The sequence below is a fragment of the Gekko japonicus genome, unplaced genomic scaffold (genome assembly GCF_001447785.1).
Source record: "Gekko japonicus isolate JY-2015 unplaced genomic scaffold, Gekko_japonicus_V1.1 scaffold906, whole genome shotgun sequence".
Classification (NCBI taxonomy): Eukaryota; Metazoa; Chordata; class Lepidosauria; order Squamata; family Gekkonidae; genus Gekko; species Gekko japonicus.
The window spans coordinates 121,376-146,878 of record NW_015166451.1 but is presented as its reverse complement, the minus strand read 5'-3'; the positions used below and the strand labels follow the sequence as shown (position 1 = coordinate 146,878).

Here is a 25,503-nt window from a genome sequence, read left to right as displayed (position 1 = left end):
GAATACATTTTAATGGCCTGCTCCTTTTGTACCTTTACTTGCATCTTGTCTCATGGGAACTTCAGCTGATGAAGTTTTCCCCACCGCTTACGCCATCCCAAAAAAGATCCCCTCGTTAAGTTTCTGTGAAGTGGCCATTAAAGGGACAGCACAGAAGGACCTAAGGTCATCATCTTCTAGGAGATCTCCTGGAATTACAATTGATCTCCGGATGACAGAGAAAATGGCTGCTTTGGAGGGTGGACCCTATAACATTATATCCCGCTGAGCTTCCTCCCCTCTCCAAACCCCCTCCTCCCCAGGCTCCACCCCCCCCTCCAATCTCCCGGAATTTCCCAAACCAGTGATGGCAACTCTAGCAAGGACCCATCTTTTTAAAGACGTGGCAAATTCAGATCTCTAACAACCGTCCTGAAGGGAGCTCAAAATCCCTTTGAAGACTAAACTTGCCATTCCTGGAGAGAGTAACTGGAAGAATGAACAAGAAAAAGAAATCTGGGGAAAGTATAAAATTAGAAATACATATCTAAATGCTACATATGCTAGGAGGGGAAACTTCAGTGTGTATTGTCAGTAATAGGGTGAAGCAGGAATTTCAAATTGCTGAGTGAAGAGCCTGAGACTACTGAGCCTGGCATTACGAATAACCGTTACACATCAGAAAGACCGCTTGGGGGCCTGTCCTTTCAGCTTCCTAGGATTCTAAAGCTATTTCCCAGGATTTTTTCTGAGAAACCCTGGGAGACGAGAGACCTGAGCCAAGACAAAGGAGCCAGCGATGCAATCTGACACCCCAAACCTGATAGGGCTGCCAAATGCCCCCGGGGGGCGGAATTCCCCCCGGTTTCGAGCCCCGATTCCCGCTCCCATGGAATCGGGGCCCGGGGGAAACCCCACCCCCGCGCCCGCGTCAACCGGAAGTGACATCGGACGCTGGGGGCGGGGCCACGCCATTTGAGGGGAAAACAAAGAGTTTTCCCCTCAAATGGCGTGGCCCCGCCCCAGCGTGTGATGTCACTTCCGGGTGACGCACACGGTGGCGCGCGTGCGCCGGCCGGGAGCCCCCCGCTCCCGGCCAATTTTAATTTGGCAACCCTAAAACCTGATGGCACTGGGTAGTATGTACAGTTAGGTGCATGGGGGTGGTGGAGCACTCACAACCAGGGCTATTTTTGGGCAGGAACGCACAGGAACGGAGTTCCGGCTGGCTCCCAAGTTGGCCATGTCCAGCAGGAACTCATTAGCATAATAGGCCACACCCAACAGCAGGAACTCATTCGGATTGGCTACAATTAGGGGTGTGTGGCCTAACATGCAAAAAGCCCTGGGTTTTGACAACAAACAAGGTAAAGAGAATAAGGAGCAAAAAGTGGGTGTGGCTGGATGACCACACTTCTGGTAACACGGGGGTGTGGCCTAATATGCAAATGAGCTGTGCTGTCAGGGGTGTGGTCTAATATGCTAATGAGTTTCTGCTGTTGGGCATGGCCTATTATGCTAATGAGTTCCTGCTGGGCTTTTTCTACAAAAAAAGCCCTGCTCACAACTGAGCATGCATGGAAAGGGCCAGCAGCCCTGGGCCCCGACAGCTGTCCTACCCGGGGGTATGCTGATGCCAGCCCTGTATGCAAGACCCCAAACCTCTTCAAATGTCCCTATCAGAATTAAAATTCTATAGTCACAAATCACCTTGCTTGGAAGTAACAACATAGATGGTTTGCCCTTTCCCACCCCGCGCCTTGCTTCTCAGCACAAGCCTCTGTCATTATTTTGAACGTTACTTATTTATTAAATTCGGTTTCTAGACCGCCCTCTCCTGTGGAACAGGGCTCAGGGCGGTGTACATCAATAAAACATTCACACATTAAATTCATAGTAGAAACAATGGGGAATTTCACATTACCCAGTTTCACCCGGTTTCAAGCCAGTAATGATCCGTTTTGAAGTGAACGGATGGCTTTCCCCTTCCAGTAAAGAGCTGGATCTGAAGCGGTTTGCCATTTCAGACTGCACTGCTTTTTCCCGCTTTTCCCCCGCCGTTTTTCGCCCATGCGGGCGATCTCCAGCTTTTTTTTTTAACGTTCGCTTTAGAGCGCTATAGCACTATAGCAGTATAACAAAACACTCCATGCATTCCAATGGGATTGATATAATGCTATTCCATTATAGCGTTATAGCGCTATAGCACTATAAAGCAAACGTTCCACACACAAAAAAAGCCGAAGATCGCCCACGCGGGCGAAAAACGGCGGGAAGAAGCACATCGGAACCGGGAGAGGAAACTGAGGAGTACTTGGAAGCGGTTGACAGGTAAAACGCTTCAGCCCCATTTCCTAAACGGGACAGAAGCGATTGTGTATGAAATGACAAATATATTCCGGAAGGGAACCGGTTCTCAACGGTTCTATCTGAAATGACAGACCAGAAACCGTTTGGGAACCGTTCCTCTTCCGGAATATATCACCTGTCTGAAATTCCTCAATAAAACACAATGTTTAATCTAATTAGACAGTGCTAAAACTTCCAGTTGTGCCACTGCCTCACGGGGAGGGGCAAGAGACAGGAGTGCCAGCCAATGTTCCCTCTAAGTTGTAGAGTCCTGTGAGCAAAAATTCTACTTTGTGAGCTACCCGCATTAAAGTTGTGAGCAGGTGATTTGGCTACTGCATAAATTAGTGTGTTCTGGAGCCATCCTTCCTGAGCTGAGAAAAAAATGTGTGAGCCGGAGGCTAAAAAACTGTGAGCTAGCTCACACTAACTCAGCTTAGAGGGAACACTGGTGCCAGCCAGATGGAAACCATCGCTGTCCTCAACCAAACACCTGGCAAAACATCTCTGCCTTACAGGAGGTGCAGAACTTCATTAAGTCCCGCAGGGCACGTTTGTTACTTGGCAGAGAGTCCCACTAGGTTGAGGACAGCCGGAGACTACCAGAAAGTTCTTATCTGCTAGGCGCAATGCTCTTTGGTGGGTATACCAGGAGATACTACCATCAATTGGACTGGATTGGAGGAGCTCGTTCCTTACCTTTTGCATGCTGAAGGCCAGGGGAAACTTTAGTGATGTATACAGAGAAAACGACATGAATAAAGCAGTTTGTAAATGGCTGGAAGTATAATATTTGGAAGCTGAATGCATTTTGAGTTGCATGCGCATCACACACAAACCATACTGTACCTGTTAAGGTGTTCCCACCCTTATAGGGTAGGTTACGCACTGCGTCTAAGACAGCATCCTTTGTACCATAGGCATTCAAGTGCCACTCTATCCGGGGATCACCACTGTACTGGGCAAGTCCTAGGGAAGCAATCACACAAGCTTTATTGATAGCACTAGCCAAACACTCATCATTGTGACTGGTGTGTATGTGTGTTTGGAGGGAAGTTTGAACAATGGGAGGACTTCTGGGGTGTGTGTACAATGTCTGTCTGCTCATGAAGACACATTTGACGTTCTTGTAGGGTCCGTCAATGGGCACTGGGCCAACGGGTTGCAACCATGATCCCCCCGCCCCAACGCCTTGCTTTTTTCATGGCAACCTTGCATGGAAGAAAGCAATGGGTTGCATTTGGGGATACCATTCGGAGATGCCTATAAACTTTCTGTTTGCCCACTGGTGACCTCTCTCCAGCCACTAAGAGTCAAACCTACTTCAGTCCAGAGGTCATTTCGGGGGGGATCGCGGGGGATCGCAGTTCCCCCGGGTGAGGTACGGGAGCGGGGCACATGACGAAGCCCCGCCCCCTGCTTCCGGCCGCCCCGCTTCCGGCCCTCATTCAGCCAGGAGGAGGCAGGAGAAGAGGGGAGGGTAAGTTGCTTCCTCCCTGCCTCTCCCCACCCCTGCCTGCCTGGGGCCAGGGAGGGCCTTCGCGGGGCTTCCTTGCACTCCCGCCGGCCTTGCAGGTCCACCGCCGGGCCCCTCATGGGGCTCAGCAGTGGAGCTGCAAGGCTGGCGGCAGCGGCCAGGACCGTTGGGGGCGGGGTGTGTGGCCTTATGACACACTTCCGGTGATGTCAAGGGGTGTGGCCTTATGACACACTTCCGGTGATGTCAGGGGGTGTGGCATATGCTAATGAGTTATGCTAATGAGTTCCCCTAGCTTTTTTTCTACGAAACGACCCCTGCTTCAGTCTGCGTACTCAGGATTTATTTCTTGGACACTCTTAAACTCTGACAGAAAGCTGAGAACCGGATTTTATACTTATAGAGGTCAGTTACTCCTGCTCTGTTCTTTGCTGGCTTGGGAGAGCCACTTAAGGAAGAAAGGAACACCAGCTTTTGATTTAAACAAACTACCCTCTATTGCGGAGACAGGGCAGAATCTGGTAGGCTGGGTGTGCCACCAAAGCCAAACCAGGTAAGTGACAGAGCAGAGAGGAATCTGATGGGTCAAGGGTAGTAGATTCAGTATGGAACCTTGGCAACTATGGGTACAGCCGGGCATGTTTTTCACGCTACAATACTGACTCCCTCACCGAACAGGGTTTTAGCAGAAGGATCAGTAAAGAAGTAGCTTGTGACTGTCCTATTTGTCTCATATACTTTAGACCAGGTATAATTGTGATTCAGGAGTACCTCTGCCTCCGGCTAGCATCATGGTCCTATCTAAAAGGCAAAGGTTCCCTTGCTCGAAAGCCAGTCGAATCCGACTCTAGGGTTGCGGTGCTCATCTCTGTTTCAAAGCCGAAGAGCCAGCGCTGTCTGAAGACATTTTCGTGGTCACGTGGCCGGCATGACTAAACACCAAGGCGCACGGAACGCTGTTACCTTCCCACCAAAGTGGTCCCTATTTATCTACTTGCAATTTCTTGCTTTCGAACTGCTAGGTTGGCAGGAGCTGGAACTAGAGACGGGAGCTCACTCCGTCATGCGGCACACTCGGGTCTCGAACTGCTGAACTACTGACCTTCCACAGCCTGCAGTTCAGCGTCTTAACCACTTGAGCCACCGCAGCTCCTATCTACTGGATGACTATTGTTATAAGCCTGCAAACTATTATACTGTACCATATATGTCAACCTGCCAAAGGAGTCCTGTAGCTGTTGCTGTAACAGATTAGCAGTGCGATGCTAAGAACACTTTCCTGGGAGTAAGCCCAAGGAATAAAAACAGGTCTTTACTTCCGAATAGACCTGTTTAGGAGTGCTCCCTTGCACAATTATCTTTCCAGGACCATTTCCACAGTAGTGAAATTCCCCACACTGACGCTTTTAAAACTGCGTGTCGTGTGAGATTTTCCTCACCAGGTACAAACTCGGAGTTTTCTCCTTCTTACACCCTGTGTTTTCAGAATCCCCAGTTTTAGTGAGTTCTGATAATGCACGGTAAGAATGAGAAAACTTTGGGTTTGCGCCTGGTGAGGAAAAATCTACTGTGGAAAATTTCACATAACACGCAGTTTTAACGTCAGTGCTAATGATTTCACTACCGCGGAAATGGCCCAGGATTTCACAGCACAAAACACACTTACCACCAGAGGTCATTTCGGGGGGGATTGTGGGGGATCGCAGTTCCCCCGGGTGAGGTGCGGGGGGGCGAGGCACATGTGTGGCATATGCTAATGAGTCCCCCTAGCTCTTTTTCTACAAAACGACCCCTGCTTACCACTAAGAGTTTTAATAATTTGAAGACCATAGCATTGATGCTAAATGTGTGCCCACAGCAAATAAGTTGGAATGTCTACTTTAAAAGGCGTAAAATCAAGTCACAATCAACATAGGTGCCTTGCTTTAAACCCTTTGAAATATTACCTATTCTTGTCTTTTCGGAGCCCACGTTGAAAGCCTCAACCAGATTCTCCAGGAAAAGACGCACAAGCCTGAAGTTGAATCTGCCAATGCTCCAGGAACCATCGACTAGGATCACAATGTCTGCAATGGCTGGGGTTTTACATTTAAATTGGTTTTCTGTCAATAACAAAAGTGCACATGGAAGATTTAATTAAGTGAAAATAGAGCAACATAGGTTGTTGTCACTGTTGTTTGAGGGGAGAGGAATAATGTTTAAAAGAAAACATGGTTAGAGCAAAAGAAGAAACCTGGAGAAACTCCTTGGATGCTGTACTTGTTGGAAAGAAATATCAATTAGTCATGCATTCGGTGTTTCAGGATCGACAGGTATAAGAGGAAGGAATGTATCTGGGCAAGGTGAGTCATACCCCTGGGAGGTTATAGGGAGCTGCCTAGGACAGGATTTTAAAATGGCCAAGTCTTTTGCAGCAACCGCCCCCTGGGGGGACTTTCTATTTGGCCAAATGCCGTTTACGCCTTCATTTATATCACTGGGCTTCGAGAAACTTGTGAATGTGAAGACAATAATGTGGCCAGTATTGGAAGAGATGGTTTGATAAGAAACAGGCAAAAGATGAAAATGGTCAGTACACGCATGGCTGGCAGAATATCAGAAACAAATATGTACGGAAGAGTGAGGAACCACAGCTGGACATGCAGTCAAATAGCCATTCTTAGTACATTTAATACACGCAACAGACACCTGATTTGCAAACCTCAGCACTGAGAGCAGTGTTTTTGACAACAATAAAAAAGCAATCTGATGTGCAGAAGGGATAACCGTAAATATTTAGCTAAACTTACCTGAAATGCTATTTTTAAAAGCAACAATAATGGATATTAACAATGCAAGAACATAAACGGTGATGCTCATGCACGAAATGTATCCAGATGCAACGGGTTTAGTCACAGACAATTATAGCATACAGCTGGTTATCAAGTACAGTAACTGGGCCAACTTATAAGTGTACAACTATGGTTAGATTATACAGCAGTGATCTTCCTGGGCAAGAGTTAGCAACGTGATCTCATTTTCACAGTTTTGTGGATGTTGGAGGCACACTGGGATGGCGGGGGGAGTGAATCTATACCAGAACTTTGAATATTAGCGTGCTAGTGGGGTGCAGTGGTTCAGCTGTCCGTCTAGGAAGACCCAGGTTCCGATCTTCAGTCAGCAATGAAATCTGTGTACTGACTTCATTTATATTCTGCCTTTCTCGTGAACTCAAGGTGGTTTACAAAAATTCAGCTCACTACATTACCTTGGGCCAGCATTCACTCTCAGGATGACCTACCTCCCTGGGTTGTTGTGGGGAAAAAATAGAGGATGGAAGAACCATGTACAGTGTCTTGAGCTTCTCAGAGGAAAGGTGGAATGAGAATGTGACAGACAGACAGACCCGAGAGAAAAGCATGGGGAGAATCTTCTAAGCAGGGCTATTTTGGGGCAGGAACGCACAGGAATGGAGTTCCGGCTGGCTCCCAAGTTGGCCACGCCCAGCAGAAACCCATTAGCATAATAGGCCACACCCAACAGCAGGAACTCATTAGGATTGGCTACATTAGGGGTGTGTGGCCTAACATGCAAAGAACTTCCTGCTACAAAAAAGGCCCTGGGTTTTGACAACAAAGAAGGTAAACAGAATAACAAGCAAAAGGTGGGTGTGGCTTGATAACCACACTTCTGGTAACATGGGGGTGCGGCCTAATGTGCTAATGAGCTGTGCTGTCAGGGGTGTGGCCCAATATGCTAATGAGTTCCTGCTGGACTTTTTCTACAAAAAGAGCCCTGCCTAAGTAAGTTAATGGACACTTTCCCAAGAATTTCAGTAGGGAACTGACTGGCCGAAGCTGATAAGCAAAGACTTATCTTCAAGCAGCTCTTTAAAGCACACCTGTCTTTGACCTATTTGCATTCTTGCAGTGATTGCTTGCTGTATCAGTAACCCAGCCTTAAATAATGGCTTCAACAAAATCCATAAGGAACTTGTTAGTGAATGCAGCCTTCCACGTGATAGGCAGTTCGGATGAGTTATGTGATTCATACAGCAGATTGTGGCCCAGACAAATTATGGTGGGGAAAGAGGAGCCGCTGCTGCTGCTGTTTCTTCTTCTTCTTCTTCTCTCTCCCCCCACCCCCGTTCTTAGACCAAGTTCTTGAACAATAAAACTGGAAAACTCAAATAAAACCCACATCTAAAAACACCTCCTTTTGACACTTCTCCATAGCCTCTAGAAATTGAGTAACAAAACAAGTATGTTGGAAATCACAGTCTAAAAGGAACTGAACCTTTTGTTCTAAGGTCGCTAGAGGAAGCATAGTCCATTTATCAAGGCATGGCATAATCCATTTTAGCCTAAACTGAAGCACATCAGGACACTGCAGGAGAATATGTACAGGATAGTCCATTTCGGCTGCGGTCAGACGTGCAGTTTGATCCAGTGTGGCCCTGTTTCTAATTGATCCAGTTTTATTTGTAATGGAGAGTTTTGATCAGACCTACCCGTTAACCCTCTTCAATGTGCTTTCACCCTGTGGTTGATTGATCAGACGCAGCAGCCATGGACTGGGGCAGTCGGGCAGGGTTTTTTTAACCATCTGTCTTTTGAACGTGCGCATAAGTACGTATGGGAAGCAGCACTTTAAACTCCTGGCAGAATGGCAGCAGCTGGTGTCCCATGGGATTGCTGGAGGAGGCTGCTGGGATATGTAGTTCAGTGTGAAGGAAATATTCTAGAAACTGTTTCAAACGTTTCAAAGACGGGGGAGGGAGAATAGAGAAGCCTCATCCTGTGTCCTATGTGATGCTGGAGTTTCTATTTAAGAGTTGGAGTTAAGCTGGAGTTATGGGCATTGTTCTCAGACTGCCCCCCTCCCCCCTGAAAAAAACCTCATCTTTTCAATTAACCCCTTCCCTACCCCATGGCCAGAAAGCACAAAAAAAGTACACAAACCCTCATCTTTTCAATTAACCCCTTCCTTACCCCATGGCCAGAAAGCACACAAAAAGTACATATGCATCTTTCTTTGGAAGTTTTTTTAAAAAGAAAACACAGTTTTGAGAAGCTCCTCTGGGTATGTGTGAGAGAGAAGAGGGAGTGAATATGCACTTATGTGCACCTCGCTAACTGCTTCAAAAAAAAAAAAAGGGAAGGGAACATTCAGACTTCCCAAGCATCCTGAAAGCTTGATGGATTGATCAGACATCCAGAAATGTGGGGTGAAAACGCATGCAACCAGGAAGAACCAGACTTTCCCCAGTGCCAAATAACTCTAGCTCAAAGACAGATCTGTTATGTATTAAGTTCTGCATTAGCTTGAGTTCTGAAACAGGATTGTAAATACACCAATCAGAGCTGCGCAATGTTCTGGAGGGAAGCACTCTGATTGGACCTTATATGTAAATAGTGATTGGTTGTTAACTGACTTGTGGGCGTGGCTACCTAAGCCCGGACTGTTTAAAAGAGAGCCTGTTGCTCTATGTTTTTGTCTCGTTCTGATTTCTTCTGACTTCGTTAATAAGGCTGATTCACTGTTCACTAGCTGTGTTGAGTCTTGTACTTAACAGATCAGAACAGGGTGTCCTTGACTGGGGAGCAGAAGTGTTGGGATTCTTAATTCAGGGTCGATGGTTGTATTGCGAACACAAGAGCCACAATTCGAAAAAGAAAAAATATCTTTATTATAAAAATAAATAAAACATGGGTATGGTACTTTGTATAAAAGAAATAAAATAAAGAGTTACGTACTTATAGTTACTCTCGGTAATAAATGCTAACAGCTACATCTTTCTATCTCTCTTGGCTTCTAGAAGAGAACTACATCTTTGGTTCACACAAAGGGCCATAAACTTGTGAATACATTATGTAACGTAACATCCTGTTTGCTAACAAACAACATTTAACTCTGTAATGGCTGAAGTGTAAGCAACTTGCAATTCCAACAAGAAGACAGATGTTGCTGTATGGACATGCATTTTAAATCCAGAAGGGAACAGCGACGACACCAGATCAAACAGCACATCTGATCACAGTCTGACTCTGGAGGGGGCAGGGACATAGCCAATCTGAAAAAGCAGGCGACTGGGCCTTAGTAATTCTACGGCTCAGCTCAGACCCTTCAGTGACAACAATGACTGGTGGTAGCTTGGTTGTAGCCCCCTCCTGTGCCACCATCAGAAAGGCCCTGCTTGATCTCTTCACCACTGACCAACGTATGATCTCACGGGCTGCAGGTGTGAACATATGAAGTCAAGCCATTAGCTTATTTTGTCAACATGTTCAGAGTGTTGGCAGGAGAAAGACTAAAAAAAACCAGTTGGTGTTGCATGTGCTGTGACATTACTCCTGGGGGAAACCCGGAAGTGCAATCGAGTAGCTCCAGGAGTTACCAGAAATTCTATGGTTTTATCAGGATTTCTAGAGCTACCCAACATTACTTCCAGGTTTTCCCAGAAATGACATCTCAGTGCACACAATGCAAACTGCCCCCACCCATGTTCCTTCTCCCAAACTCCCACCAGTTGCCAAACATAGCCTGACAAAAACCCGAACTGAACATCTCAGGGATTGAACCTAGTACCTCCGGCATGCAAAGCAATAGGCCAGAGCCATTGTTCCTCCCATATTCTAAATTCTATACCCCCATATTGTACCCATCCCCACTAGAGGAATTAAGACCAGTCTTGAGAGTCACTAACAGTTTTGAGAGTCACTAACTACTGAATAAATGCCATCCTTTCACAGTCTAATCTGATAGAAATATATTTGCTTATTAAATGTGCTGTTCCCATAGATGGATGAGCAGAGAAGTAGGTATTTTCTGCAGCTATGTGTGTGAGTGTGTGGTTACCAGAGGGATGGATGCCATGGTAAGATTTATGGAGTGGCCTTACTAACAGTTCTAATGGTTCATTAGTATCCAGTCACCAATCAGATCTTTGCAACTGATTGTGATTCTGTACCAAGCACTGAACGGTCTCAGTGCCATTGGCAAACACATCCTTTACGGACTTCCGGTTTATGGCGGCGCGCTGAGTAGACTCACCTCCCGGACCTCCCGGATGTCTGACTAAGTTCATAAAATTGTTAGCACTTTAAGGAATGGCTTTGTACCTAAGCTAATTTGATTATCTCCTCTCTTGGGTTATTAGTTAGTAGTGGTTGTCTTTTCTTTCTCCTTAATTGTAGTTCCCTTCCCCTATTTTCGTGGTAGTTTGTAGTCATATAAAATGCAATAAAAAAATCCCCTTCGGGGGGCCAAAAAAAAAAAAGACAAACACATCCTTTACAACAGCGGTATCATTAGTCTATTTTCCTTTCACCCTAATGCATCCCTTAAATAAATATATGGGCAACAGTTCTTCAAAAATGGATTAAAGGAGTTCTACTTTTTTTTGGGGGGGGAATGAAGGGGAGAAAACCTATTGATTGAATTCACACACAGTTCTTTCACAGCTGAAGCGGAACTAGTATTACATCGCTGAAGCAGAGTTGCCAACCTCCAGGTAGGGCCCGGAGATCTCCTGGGATTACGACTGATCACCAGACTACAGCAATCGGTTCCCCTGGAGAAAATGGCCACTTTGGAGGGTGGACTCTAGGGCATTATACCCCGCTGAGGTTCCTCCCCTCCCCAAACCCTGTCTTCCCCAGGCTCCCCCCCTCCAATCTCCAGTAATTTCCCAACTTGGGTTTGGCAACCCTATCGCTGAAGATTTACAAGACTTTGAAGTAAAATAGTGAAAAGCCCAGCAGCACCTTTAAGGCTAACAAACTTTATTACAGCATAAGCTTTCGAGAAATACAGCTCTCTGAGCTTTATGCTACAATAAAGTTTGTTAGCCTTTTAAAGGTGCTACTGGGCTTTTTACTGTTTTGCAGCAACAGACTAACACAGCTAACTCCTCTGGATCTAAGACTCTGAAGTGTTTCCATTTCCTTCCTTAGGATGGAACTACACGTTCCGCCTCAACCATGTACCTTCAGAGTTCAGCTGCTCCTTCTCCTCGGCAGACTGGGATGAGGAAGGCACGGTTTTCAGAAAAGAAGGGGATAGAGGGGGTGGCTTCACTTCCTCCAGTCCACACTTACCTCTCCCTATTAATTACTCCAGGGGGTTAGCAAGGGGTTGCAACCAGCCTTCAGCAATATGTCTTGCAATCCTAGGCATCTGACTAGCAACATAGCCTAACTTCATGAATTGCTGCCAATTAAACTGTCAAGCGAACTCTGGAGATTAATGCCTGAGTTTGAATTAAGTTTTTTTTTAAAAAAACCACAAACCTTTGCAAGTGGATTTAAATGCTATTTTAATAAGTCTCCCTCCCTCTCCCCCGACCCCCAGCTTCCAGCCCAGCAAGCAGAACTTAACAGCAATAAAGCTAGCTGGGCAAGGAAGCAGCTTTTCTGCTCTCAGGCCTGAGGCCAGATCCCCCTTAGCTGTCTGGCCAGAAACAGCAGGGTCTCGCAGGCTCCACGGACAAACTTGGGAGTCCAGCTGACAGACTTGGTTGGCACCCCAACTCGGATAAACCTTACCACTCTCTCACGACTGAACTCAGTCAGGATCCTTTAAAAAAAAATAATGAAGGGAGCTTGCAGTCTCTGGCCCAGCCCAAAGAGCAAAGCACCCATTAAATAAATGCAAGGTCAGAAATAATTTCAAGCCTGAAGATCAGAGAGTGCACATTCATGGATCAGGGCCATCTAGAAAAAGCTGCAAGAACTAAAGCGTCAAGACAAAAATCCCCTTTAGACATAAGGGTATACACCTTTTGCCTAAAGGTAAAGGTAAAGGTTTCCCTTGGTCGAAAGCCAGTCGAATCCGACTCGGGATGCGGTGCTCATCTCCGTTTCCAAGCCAAAGAGCCAGCGCTGTCCGAAGATGTTTCCGTGGTCATGTGGCCGGCATGACTAGACGCCGAGGCGCACGGAACGCTGTTACCTTCCCACTGAAGCGGTACCTATTTATCTACTTACAATTTCTTGCTTTCGAACTGCTAGGCTGGCAGGAGCTGGGACCAGAGATGGAGCTGGGACCATATATTACTTATATGACTCATAACATTTATTTAATATATTTACTTACACACACATACTTTGGTAGTGTATACAGTACAGAAATATGTTATTTCCTATTACTTATATTATTCATAACATTTATTTAATATATTTATTTACTTCCCCACACACACACAAACACATACTTTGGTAGTGTATACAGTACAGAAATATTGCAGAAGTGTATTGTTTGAGTAAACTATTGCTATTTAAGAGGGTAGATGTGACTGTATGTAGGCCTCAATCTAAAATAATTCCTGGCAGGTCACAAGATCAGGAATTATCCACTGCAAAGTATTCTGGGTAGCAATCCTGATTTATTTGTCTAGTTAAAGTACCCTGTACTTTTAACTGCACTGGATCACAATACATCATCCTTAGCCTTGAAATTTTCTGCTGTCCCACAGCAAATTCATTGTTTGGGGGCTATATTTCAACTAAATAGTGTGATGTGTCTTTTTGAAAATAATTAAAAGGAGAAAAAAACCTTTCTGGAACAAAGGCCACATCTGCCTTTGTGAATGGCGCTATTTCTTCCTTTATGAATGGTGCTATTTCTGATTAATGTTCCTGTCTCAGAAGTACAGTAAATGTTTAACTAGAAGTTCAGATGTTGCTTTTTACAGAAGTTTGTCACGCAAACTGTTCATGACCTATGAAGATAATACAAAATAATAACATCGAGGTCATAGCTAGCCAGGAGATTTAAATTTTCTAAGACTTTTAGGACGGCAAATTCTCTTTTATAATTAATGTAACCGTGTTAGGGTGATGAGGTACCTGTCCTAGGCACACCATGTGTAAAATGGACAATGGTCCGCAGTACATCAACAGTTATTAAACTAAAGTATGTCATAATTTGATAAAGTGGTTTGGAAAATTCCTGGAAATTTGGAGGCAGTGCTTGGTGAAGGCTTGCAGTTGGGAGGGGAGAGAGTTCAGCATAATACCATAGAGTTAGGGTTGCCAGGTGACGGTCCCCCCTAGCCACTGTACCTGCAATTTGCTTGCATTATAAGGCCATTCCATTAGGGAAACGCATTTGCTTTTGCAAGTAGGACCAGAGACGAGAAATAGAGCCTTTGCGGAACACACAAGAATGCATGACCATATTAGGCGTCGCTAGGCCCGTTACTAGGAATTGCTGGCCTTTGCTTGTTATTCTGTTATTGCTAAGAAACTTGCTTACTGCTGTCATGAAGAAAGTTAACACCTGGCTGATAACAGGAACTTGTAGCTTACCCACAAGGGACATGTGACCAGCCAAGGATGTTTGTGGTTTTGAAAAAGAACACAATGCTTCAGACTTCGTGGTCAATGTCTGTGATAATCTTGCATGCTAATTATAAGAAATGACCAGAAAAAAATGATTTTTTTACTCGGTGGAAAAACTATATAAGTCTGCTCAAACCTGCATTCGGGGTACACGCCCTGTTTTGAAAGTGCCCTGAGAGGTGCTTTTGGCTGTACTGCGGGCTTAATAAACAACTGTTTACTCTCCTTGCTGACTCCCTGGTGGTCTCTATCTCAGTTCTCCCGCTACAGCGGGGGATGGGGAGTAGGGATGCCTGATCCAGGTTGGGAACCTCCTGGAGATTGGGGATGGAGTCTGGGGAGCACAGGGACCTCAGTGGGGTACAATGCCATAGAATCCACCCTCCAAAACAGCCGTTTTCTCCAGGGGAACTGACCTCCATAGTCTGAAGATGAGCTGGAGTTCCTGGGGATCATCAGGTCCCACCTGGAGGCTGACATCCCTACTACAGTCCACCATCCAAGGCAGGCATTTTTACCAGGGTAACTGATCTCTGTAGTATGGAGATCAGTTGCAATTCTGGGAGATCTCCAAGCACCACTTGGTGATTGGCAACCCCAGAAATTGAGCCTGGAACCTTCTGTGTGCAAATAAGAGGCTGTGCCACTGAACCACAGCCCCTCCCCTACATAGAAAAACAAGAGTTATTTTGTTTACTTAGGAGATTTTTATGCTGTCTCTCCAGAATGCTGCATGAAGTGGCATAAAAAATATCCATAAAAGACTTCTGGTCAACGGAACAGCGATGGCGGATGCTCTCCTCACAACGGAGGAGGGCGAATCGCACACCAGCGGCCTGGAGGAGTGCCACCTCAAGTGACACCCCTGCGGAGCCTTTGTGATAGGCTCCAGGCCAGGGGGCTTTTGAGGGGTAGCCTCTTCGATGGCGTAATGCCGGAGAATTGAGGCTCCCCTCTGTCCCGACGGTCCAGTTGCTGAGTGGCCTTGGGCATAAGCTGGACTAACCGGGACAAGCGCTGGAGATCGAGCAGAATGGCGTAAAACCAAGCGTGGTCAGATAAACTGGCCAACAATGAACGTGAGTTCTGAATAAAAACGGAGTAGTTTGAAAAGCGATCCCCCCCCCCGCGATTGGAAACAGAGATTGCAAAGAGGGATGCCTCTTTTGCGAATGAGCAGTTAAGACACGAAGGTGGAGAGGGGAGAAAGTAAACCGAAAGTGTTTTGAGAGACTTATCTGAATTGTGAAGTTGTTTGGCGAGTTTTCCGAGTTGTGGGGAAGCGGCAGAAACTATAAACAAAATGGGAAAGATGGCGACCCAGCAGAGAACGTTTAAAACGAAGCCAGGTGGGCAGAGTCTGAGACGGGAAGAGGGAGCAGATGCCCTCAAACTCCTGGTGGATATGCTCAAGCCGGTGATGCAGCAACTCGATGGTATTAACCAGCAATTGACTGTGATGAATAAAAACTTTGCAGCACAGCAGCTTCAGCTGAACGAGACAGAGAAAAAAGTGGAGCAGGCAAATGAGAAAATTAAAGAGATTGACACCACAAGTAAGAAGTTGAAGAAAAGGATGGGAGAGGTGGAAATGAAGCAGAATTGCCAAGAGAACCGAGTCTTGCAGCTTCAGATGGAAAAAGCTAACATGATTCTTAGGTTTCAGGGGGTTCCTGAAACGGATCGGGAAGACTTGAAGAGGGTGCTCAGTGAGATCATCGCTCCAGTACTAGGCTTAACAGCAGATGAACTGGTAAATGAAATGGAGACAGCCTGTAGGACTTACTCCAACTATATTAAAAAAATAGCCTACCGGGAGAAATAGTAGTCAAGTTTTCAAGAAGACAAACCAGAGATGCCATTTTAAAAGCAACATCAGCAACTCCACTGAAAATGGGAAATGTAACCATTAAAACTTTAAAGGACATTCCATTTGAAATTAGACAAAAGAGGAAAAATTACAAGGAATTAATTTCTTTTCTTCAAACTAATGGAATATCGTACAGATGGGCAGTTCCAGAAGGTGTCATCTTTAAGCACCGATAGAAGGGAGAAGATAGACTCCACTTTTAACGCTAAAGAATTTTTGAAACGTCAGTTGGGAACAGATGATGGGTCTAAAGAGGGAGAATCGAAGTTGAGTGACTCTGCTACCTTGAGAACGGAAAAGGATTCTGCGGCAGAAAGGGTGCAGGACCTGCCAGAGTGGTATACAATTTTAGAGACAGAAAGCCAAAGTAAAGGCAGAAGGACTTGGAAAATGGCCTTTTGAAGCAAAGAATAAGAAGATGATCAGAGACTTCTCTCATAACAACTAACAAAATAACATACAAGAAGCGAATTGTTATAAGCAAGAACTCAACAAGTATATTGTGATAATAAAACTAATGGTACTAACATATTTACTAACAGTGAAAAGATCTCCTTCTCTTGGGGTTTTAGTCTAGTGTGGTTTGCTTTTCTTTATCCCTAGTTGTAGTCCCTCCCCTATATTTCTTTGTAGTTTGTAGTATATGCAAAATAAAAAATATCCCTACGGGGATTAAAAAATATATATCCATAAAACCAGAAGCAGGCCATAAAACAGCTTAAAAGATCAAATCACTGGCTAAAACCCTGTGAAAAAAGAACTGCTTTGGGTTTGGTACCTAAAAGATGGTGGAGGGTTCTGACCACCCACCAGAAAAGGGGAGGGGGAGGTTTGCAGAACACCAGCAAGAAAGGTTTACTTCCTCAAATTATGAGGGGGCTTCTAAATACCAAAACAAAACAAAACCTAAAAATTACTATATTACCACGTTGTAAGTATGAGGCCTCTTAAACATGACTTACTCCAGCCCTGTATCTGAGTAACAAGAAGGAGGAATTATAGTAGAAATACCAGTGGAGGTTTGCGGCCATTCTTAAATCGCTCCCGATTTTACCACACACTTCACAGGGGTCAGTCTGAGGATAGCTCCTGTTATGCATGTTTAACTTCTTTACCCATATACAACATCTCAGGTGTAATTTTTTTTTTGAATGTCTGTCATTCTGGTCACTGGAGGAGATAGGAAAAGAATTGTGAATTTGCCTCAGGCATTTAAAAACCCTGACCGTAACAACCTTTTGCTCTGACATCTCTGATCAGTTCAATACCTACAGGGCAGGCAGGTGGTTTCAAAATTATAGCAGATGTTTCTTGCATGAAAAAAACTTCATACATTTTCATTTTATCATATTGCTGGTCTTTCAAGATAAAGTCATAGTAATAAGAGACATTAATAGTGTATTAACCCATTTCCTTCATTCTATTACATTGTCTTTTAAAAAATATACTTTAACTCAAACCATGTCCTCCATCTGTCAAGTTAAGTAAGTGCTGGCATTTCATGACATATGAACAGCAAATTAATTAAGCCTGACAAAGCTCTGGAGAGACAGGTATTATTAATTATGAGTTTTGAGTGCAAGAGTCACTGAACATGCCTACATCAGGGATGTCCATTTAATGCTCAATATTATGAGAGTTTGCTTTGCTGTGGGCATAAAGACAGTGACGAAAATGAGGCATTTAAGCAGAAAACCCAGAAAACCCAAAATTTATCTTGTAGAATAGCAATAACATGCCTACATCAGGGATGTCCATTTAATGCTCAATATTATGAGAGTTTGCTTTGCTGTGGGCATAAAGACAGTGACGAAAATGAGGCATTTAAGCAGAAAACCCAGAAAACCCAAAATTTATCTTGCAGAATAGCAATAACATGCCTACATCAGGGATGTCCATTTAATGCTCAATATTATCAGAGTTTGCTTTGATCTGGGCATAAAGACAGTGACAAAAATGAGGCATTTAAGCAGAAAACCCAAAATTGATCTTGTAGAATAGCAATCACAATGAGGCATTTAAGCAGAAAACCCAGAAACCCAAAATTCATCTCGTAGAATAGCAATCATGAATTTTAAAATTCATTTTCTTTACTCTCTTTGCTAAAAGAATCCTTGCCTGCTTAATGAAAATTTCACTTTTCCTAATTTGTTTCCTTTCCAGCACTAGATTTCCAGAATATAGTCACTCAAGGCAGCTCACAACAAGTTTCAAAAGCAAAATCATAACTATGGTCAAACATTTAAATAACTAAACAGTAGTAAAATCATAGGCAACCTAGATCAGCGCCAGTAATTTAAACCCAGAAGACCAACATAAAACAACACAACCAATAACTCAATCGCAGAAGAAAAAATGTCTTGATGTGGTGGTCTCTGAAAAACAAAAATGTAGGTAGCAGGGCAGCTTCTGGTGAAAGGAAGCATTTCTTAAATGGGGTGCCACTACTGAACAGGCCCTGTTTTTGACTCTACCTGCTGCACCTCCAAGGGTGCACATAGGACAAGGCTTGAGATAAAGGTCTTAGCTGGTGGCTTTGGATTTGGATCCCAGACCTGCTTGCTCTTGTATATGACTTTGGAATAAATGACTCTGCTGTGCCTGACCTTTGGAACCCTGACTGTGGACTGAATGACCTTGCCTTGCCTGACTTCTGGAACCCCGACTTTAGACAGATGTTGATGCTGACTCTGCACTCTGACTGCACCCAGCCCCCAACAGGCTCAAAACACAATCTTGGCCACTGGATGCTACCTGTTTAAATTAGCTGAGTCCAGAGGTGTCTTTTTCAGTAAGGGCTTCTTGACCTCTTCCTTCAAAGCAGCTAGGGCTGTCTTCACCGTGAGGCATCTATGTTCAGCCCCTCGTAACAAGATATTGAGGAGTATCCTAAGGTTAGCAGAAGTTCCTCCCTTAAGTGAGTCTTCTGTGGGATGAAGATGTCCCGGTTCTCCGGCCCCGGGACGAACCCGTCCACCCCCAGAAGCACACCCGCACCGCGACTCACCCCAGCCAGGAGCGGCGGGCAAACCGGGGAGAGTTGGAAACACTGCCCCCACAAAGGACGTGGTGCAATGGTGCGACTCCCGAGGGCCCAGGCAAGAAGCACACCACCGGCAGGGAGAGGCCCGCCCGGCGAATCCCGTGGTGCCCTTCCCTTGAGAGAAGCGACTCCAGCCCCACTGGACAAAAACGGAGGCCGGCTGCGGCAAATGGTGGCGCCGGCAGCGCGGCCCCAGGCCAAGAGGACCGCCACTGACCCACCGCTGACCACACCCCAGACGCTCGAGGAGCATCCTGGCATATAAATAGGGGCGGGGCTGGATGGGGGAGGAGGGAGACGGGGACGATGGGCAGCACTGGCAGGGGAGAGTGGGGAATAAAAAGAGGGGCTCTTTGAGAGGACCGGGGAGGAACAGCATGAGAAGGAGACGGTACGCACGACAGCTAGAGAGAGAGCGCACAAGAGGCGAGTGATCTCCAGCCCACGTGGCAGAGGGACCTGTGGGGTGCTGCTAACCCCGTCCCCTGCCTGTCTGAGGGCCTCCTGCAGCTCCCTTTTGTGAACCCACCCCAACTGCCAGTGCAACCCAGCCAGACGCCAAGGCCACTGGTGGAATCCCCCCCAGCACCCAGGAGAGGCCCATCACAGAAGAGCCCCTTGAATTGGAGGAAAGCTCTTTTGGCTGTAGGAAGGCTTCAAACTTTGCTTAGTGAAGTGGTAGGATAGAGACCAGGATTAACCAACAAAGGGAGACGGTCAAGTTAGATACAAGAAGTACAAACTCCTTCACAGAATCACTGTTCGAGGGTTTCATGAGCTATCTGCGATCGGGCATATTATTAAACCTCAAAATGCCATTGTAGAGGTTGTGACTGGGATTCGGCCAATTTTGTGGAAGAAATCTGTCATCGTTTTCTACACCTCTATTAGCCCTAGTTAGGAAAAAAGACAATATAGGTTCCAGTATTTTTCCTTATGACAAACAGCAGCTCAGGCTGGAAAAAACATATCAGCCAAAGCATGAATCATCCAGCACCTCACCCAACACTCCAAACCAGGACTCCTCAAACTGTTTTTTAAGTTGTAAAAAGTATGCCGGAAGAACCAGTGGTGGATCATTCACATAGTATATTTTGACCAATATAAGATCGTTATTCTCCCTTCTAGTAGAAACACGTAGTATCTCTTGCTCTGAAAACCCCCGAGTTGGAACTTCATGGGGTTGCTATGAGTCACTTGCAACTCACGAGCACATATTACCTTTTTAGTAGCAACAGTCTCACGTCTCAGCTTGAAGGGGTTGGTCTTTTTTACATTAGCATATCCAGGGGTCATTTCCTGCGGGAGCGCACAGAAGCAGAGCTCCAGCAGTAAGGAGCCCAGGGGGCAGGCACATGCAACAAGCCCCACCCCCTGCTCCCAGCAGCCCTCAGTTGGGCCATGAGGAGCAAGAAGCAGCCAGGTAAGTTGCAGAGCCCCCCCAGCCCGCCTTCAGGTACAAGCTCTCCCTCCTCTGTGAGGGCAGATCTGCATGTGTCCCTCCCATAGCTAGCAATCCAAAACAGTCCAGTGGCATCTTTAAGACCAAGTTTTGTTCAGGTACAAGCTCTCTCTCCTCTGTGATGACAAATATGCATATTCCCCCCCCCAATAGCTAGCAATCCAAAACAGTCCAGTGGAGCCTGAGTGGTGGGTGTGGCCTTCTGACACACTTCCGGTGATGTCAGGGGGTGTGGTATATGAAAATAAGTTATGCTAATAAATTATGCTAATGAGCTCCTGCACCTCTTTTTCTACGAAATGACCCCTGTATATGCCCATATTTCCACACCCCTTTCCCAGCATTCTTTGCATGTGCAATTTTTCTGATGACTTATCTCTTCAAGCAACTCTCCACCCCCCTGCCCCACTTGTTATCACGTTCTCCTGTAAAAGGAACTGAACTGGCTGCTTCCCAGATACTATCAGCTTTTTCCCAATAGTCAGTCTAAAAGCTGGGCCCTCACCTTGGTGATATTAAACACCTGTGTCATGCTACCACTGCAGACTAAGTGGAGCCTGTCTGCTTCATACAAGAGCAAAAGTCCAGTCTTTTAAGGCGCTACTGGACTCTTGCTCTTTTCTACTGCTACAAACAGACTAACACGGCTACCCATCTTGCTTTATATGAGATCATCTTGACCCAAAGTGTTCCCTAGTGCCTAACACATCTAGGGTGTTCCTCCTGACTCCACCCTCTTATCCATGAATCGAGACTTTGCATTTCTGCCTGCTTAGCCAGCCCTGCTGGAAAAGCAATTATTAAGATCCTGAACTTCAGAATGTTACCTAGTAACCTGGATTTGGCTTCCAGGAGCTCATTAGTATCTTTCCACTATCACTGTTGCTGACATTTACCACAACCACCGACTCCCCCCACCTACACATTATCTACCTGGCTATATAACACACTATCTATAACCTTTCTACCAGACATACAAGTCACCAGGCTATCTGCTTCCAGATGAAACCCAGACCTTCCGAGCACTTCCAACTCACGTTCCTCCCGCTGTTTAACATCTAAAATGGGGATTCGTGCACTCCGTCACGGAGCAATAAGCAAAATCTAGGAATATATGCCACTAATGAATCTCTCCAGCAGAGAGAGATGCGCAAGTCTCCGCCATACAGGAAACTCAGTTGCGCTTCCTTTCCCTACTTGACTGTAGCGTGCAAAACTGATTTTGAGGAGATTCTACACTTCTAAGGGTTTATAGAACTGCACTTCAGGCTGGTATATATGACTTTGGGTTAGGGTCACCAGCATGGGAAATTCCTGGTGCTTTAGGGGAGGTATCTTGGTGTGGTGGAGTCCAGGAAGGGGAGGGGAGGGGAGGGAGCTCAGCAGAGATGTGATGCCATAGAGTCCCCCTCCAAAGCTGCCATTTCCTCCTGTCTACAGAAGTAATCTCTATAGTCTGGAGATCATTTGTAATTCCAGCAGAACTCCAACCCTGCTGCTTGTTCCTGGTGGCCTCAATAGGACTGCCAGGTGTATCTTCGCCGGGAGCGGGGGGCTCCCGGCCGGCGTCTTGTGCATCCACACGCACGTCACCCGGAAGTGACGGGAGGACACCAGGCATGCTGGGGGCGGGGCCACGGCCATACAAGGGAAAACCATAGAGTTTTCCCTTGTATGGCCGTGGCCCCGCCCCCAGCGTGCCCAGCGTGCCCGCATCACTTCCGGGTGACATGCGCCGGGGAACGGGCCTCTGGGGCAGGGGTTTCCCCGTCCCCCGGGGGGACTTGGGATCCTTAGGCCTCAAGTGCCTCAGGCTAAAATAGGGTTGCCAAATTTATTTTGGCTGGGAGCGGGGGGCTCCCGGCCAGCGTCCTTGGCGTGCACGCGCTGCGTGCGCGTCACCCGGAAGTGACGTCACACGCTGGGGGCGGGCCACGGCCATTTGAGGGGAAAACAAATGGCCCCTCAAATTGAGGGGAAAACAAATGGCCCCTCAAATGGCCGTGGCCCAGCCCCAGCGTGCGACGTCACTTCCGGGTGACGCGCACGCGGGGGTGGGGTTTCCCCCGGGCCCAATTTTTGTCTCGTCAAAAATCGGGCCGTCAAAGCGGGGGATTCCCCGCCCCCCGGCCCGATTTGGGAACCCTAGGCTAAAAGTGCCATTTTTAGCTTCGCCTTCCCCTACGCACACAGACACTTCTGTTTCACTTGTGATTATTTCCCCAGGACACCTATATGGTTGAACAAAGTTTGAGTCTGGTGACACCTTTAAGGCCAACAAAGTTAAATGCTAGGTATAAGAAGTGTGCATGCACACGGAAGCTTATACCTAGAATTATACCTATACCTAGAATTAAACTTTGTTGGTCTTAAAGGTGCCACTGGACTCAAACTTTTTTCTACTGCTTCAGACCAACACTGCTACCCACCTGAATCTACCTATATTGTTGGTTATAATTAGTTTTTGAGAAAATTACCACAATGAACATGTTGTCGAAGGCTTTCATGGGCGGAGTTCATTAGCTGCTGCAGATTTTCCGGGTTGTGTGGCCGTGGTCTTGGCATTGTAGAACCTGACGTTTTGCCAGTAACTGTGACTGGCATCCTCAGAGGTATAACACAGAAAGATGGAGTACTCTCTGTGTCAAGGTGAGAAGAAAATGGTAGGCAGGTAATTTATATCTACTCCAGAAGGTGGGGTAGGGCTGAGTCATTATCTTGTAAGAGTTCCCCAGGCTATGAACATGCTAATAGAGGAGCTTTCCTGTGGAGGTTCTTTTGTATATAGATTGTTTCCTGAGGAGGTTCTTTTGTATGTGGATTGGCTGTTGAAATTCTAATCTTATCTGTAGTGCTATTGTCAGATGTAGAGCCTTTTGTGTTTTTCAGGACAGGAAACCATGCCCTATTACTCTCTTCTTTCCTGTTGAAATTGTGTTTATGTTTATGAATTTCAACGGCTTCCCTGTGTAGTCTGACATGGTAACTGGAAGTGTTGTCCAGTCTTTCAGTGTCTTGGAACAAAATACTGTGTCCTGTTTGAGTTAGGCTATGTTCAGCCACTGCTGATTTTTCAGGTGGACCAAGTCTGCAGTGTCTTTCATGTTCTTTTATTATTGTCTGAATGCTACGCTGTGTGGTCCCTATGTAAACTTGTTCACAACTGCATGGTATGCGGTATACTCCTGCAGAAGTGAGGGGATCTCTTCTGTCTTTTGCCGATCGTAGCATCTGTTGTATTTTTCTGGTGGGTCTGAATACTGTTTGTAGGTTGTGTTTTTTCATAAGTTATCCCATCTGATCAGTAATTCCTTTGATATATGGCAAAAACATTTTTCCTCTTAACAGTGCTTTTTTAAAAAAGAAAAGAAAAAGAAAATTATCATAATGAAGAGCTTCTTCTCACCCCTCTCCCACCAAGCCTAATATGTTGTGACCTGACCTCTGTCATTTGCCAGTTGGTATCTTAATGGGTCATCTGAGTTATCTGCCTCAAGCAAAGAAATTTTGCATGTTTCTGCTTGTGGTGATTTATTCACAGTGCCCAAACATCACAAAAGGCAGTCATGACAGACAAGAAAGTGGGATTTATATTTTCTTTCTTTCTTTCAAAAATTAGTCACCTTTCCTCCGGGGCAACAGCATACACATATAGCAAAGCTGTGAAGTAGGCTGAGATTAGAAACAGCAATTGAACAAACCCAGCCAGGGAGAGCCAGTTCTCACATTTTTAGAGGTACACCTAATAATGTAATGTGTGACACGTGTAGCATGAAAGGTATCTCATCAGATAGTCAGGATCGGTGGGGACTCTGTTAAATGGGTTTTAAAGCTGAATTTTCTGCCACATAACATGTAGAAAGGCCATGACATTCATGGGAAAGCAGGCATTTGAACATGGCGTCCAGTATATTGCCAAGCTGCAGAGCAAGCCTTGCTTTCTTGGAGCTTTGTAAATCTGAAATGACTGAAAAGTTGTTTATAATGGGCAAAATTCACCAGTCTTGACTGGAATGTACTGAGTCTTTCCAAATAATTTGGCGGGAAAGCTTTGTTTTCCCCACAGATTTCTCAAAAGATAAAAGGCCCAGTCCAGAGGAGCTCCTTCACCATCGGCCATCTCATTGTCTGCCAGTTTACCTCCTCTGCTTTTCCCAAATGTGCCAATTTGTGAAGGAGGGAAGCAGGGAATATGGCCACCAAGAGGGCTTGTGTGACCCATGTCATTTCCTCTTTAACATGTTATTTTATCTCTGTTAAAAAGGTTTAGCATTTAGGTCTTGGGGAACAAAAGTTCAAAGAGCATGGAGAGTTAGTACAGTTAGAGCCCCAGCCCCTCAGTCAGTCTGGCCTGCGGCAGGAGAGGCAAAGGTAGGCTTCCCAAGTCCAGGCCCGTTCCCCGCCACTGGTGGATCGGGCCCCGGGGGGAACCCCACCCCGACGTGCGCGTCACCCAAAAGTGACGCAACCACGCCGGGCATGCTGGGGGCGGGGCCACAGTCATCCGAGGGAAAACTCTATGGTTTTTCCTCAGATGGTCGTGGCCCCGCCCCCCAGCGTTGTCACGTCACCTCTGGGTGATGTGCGTGCGGCGCGCATGCGCGTGCTCCAGCCACAGATCGGGAGTTCCCCGGTAAGAAGAAATGTCCACTTGGCAACCCTAGGCAAAGGCCTAGAGCTTGACTGAGGAAACTGCTAATTTCTTTGCAGATATCATAGGTTTGCCAGCTCTGGATTGGGAAATACCTGGAGATTTGGGGAGCCTGTGGAGTTTGTGAAGCGAGGGACTTCAGTGGGGTATAATGCCATACAGTCCACCCTCCAAAGCAGCCATTTTCTCCAGGGGAACTGATCTCTGCTCTCTGGAGAGCAACTGCAATTCTGGCAGATCTCTAGCTTCCACCTGGAGGTTGGCAACCCTGTGGGTCCAACAAGGCAGAAACTGCATATGCAAATTTCTCTTTTACGAGATATCATAAAGACACGGTTTGTCAAGCATTT

At 46.0% G+C, this 25,503-nt stretch overlaps 1 protein-coding gene across 1 annotated transcript in view; it reads right to left on the bottom strand.

The window, feature by feature from the left end:
* The window catches only part of COL14A1 (collagen, type XIV, alpha 1), a 193,140-nt gene that overhangs the window by 136,863 nt on the left and 30,774 nt on the right, over positions 1–25,503 (bottom strand). The window contains exons 5-6 of the mRNA XM_015412024.1: positions 5,752–5,907; positions 3,178–3,297 (exon numbers count right to left, since the gene is read on the bottom strand). Coding sequence (XP_015267510.1) covers positions 3,178–3,297; positions 5,752–5,907 — 276 coding nt within the window. The remainder of the gene's footprint in view (positions 1–3,177; positions 3,298–5,751; positions 5,908–25,503) is intronic.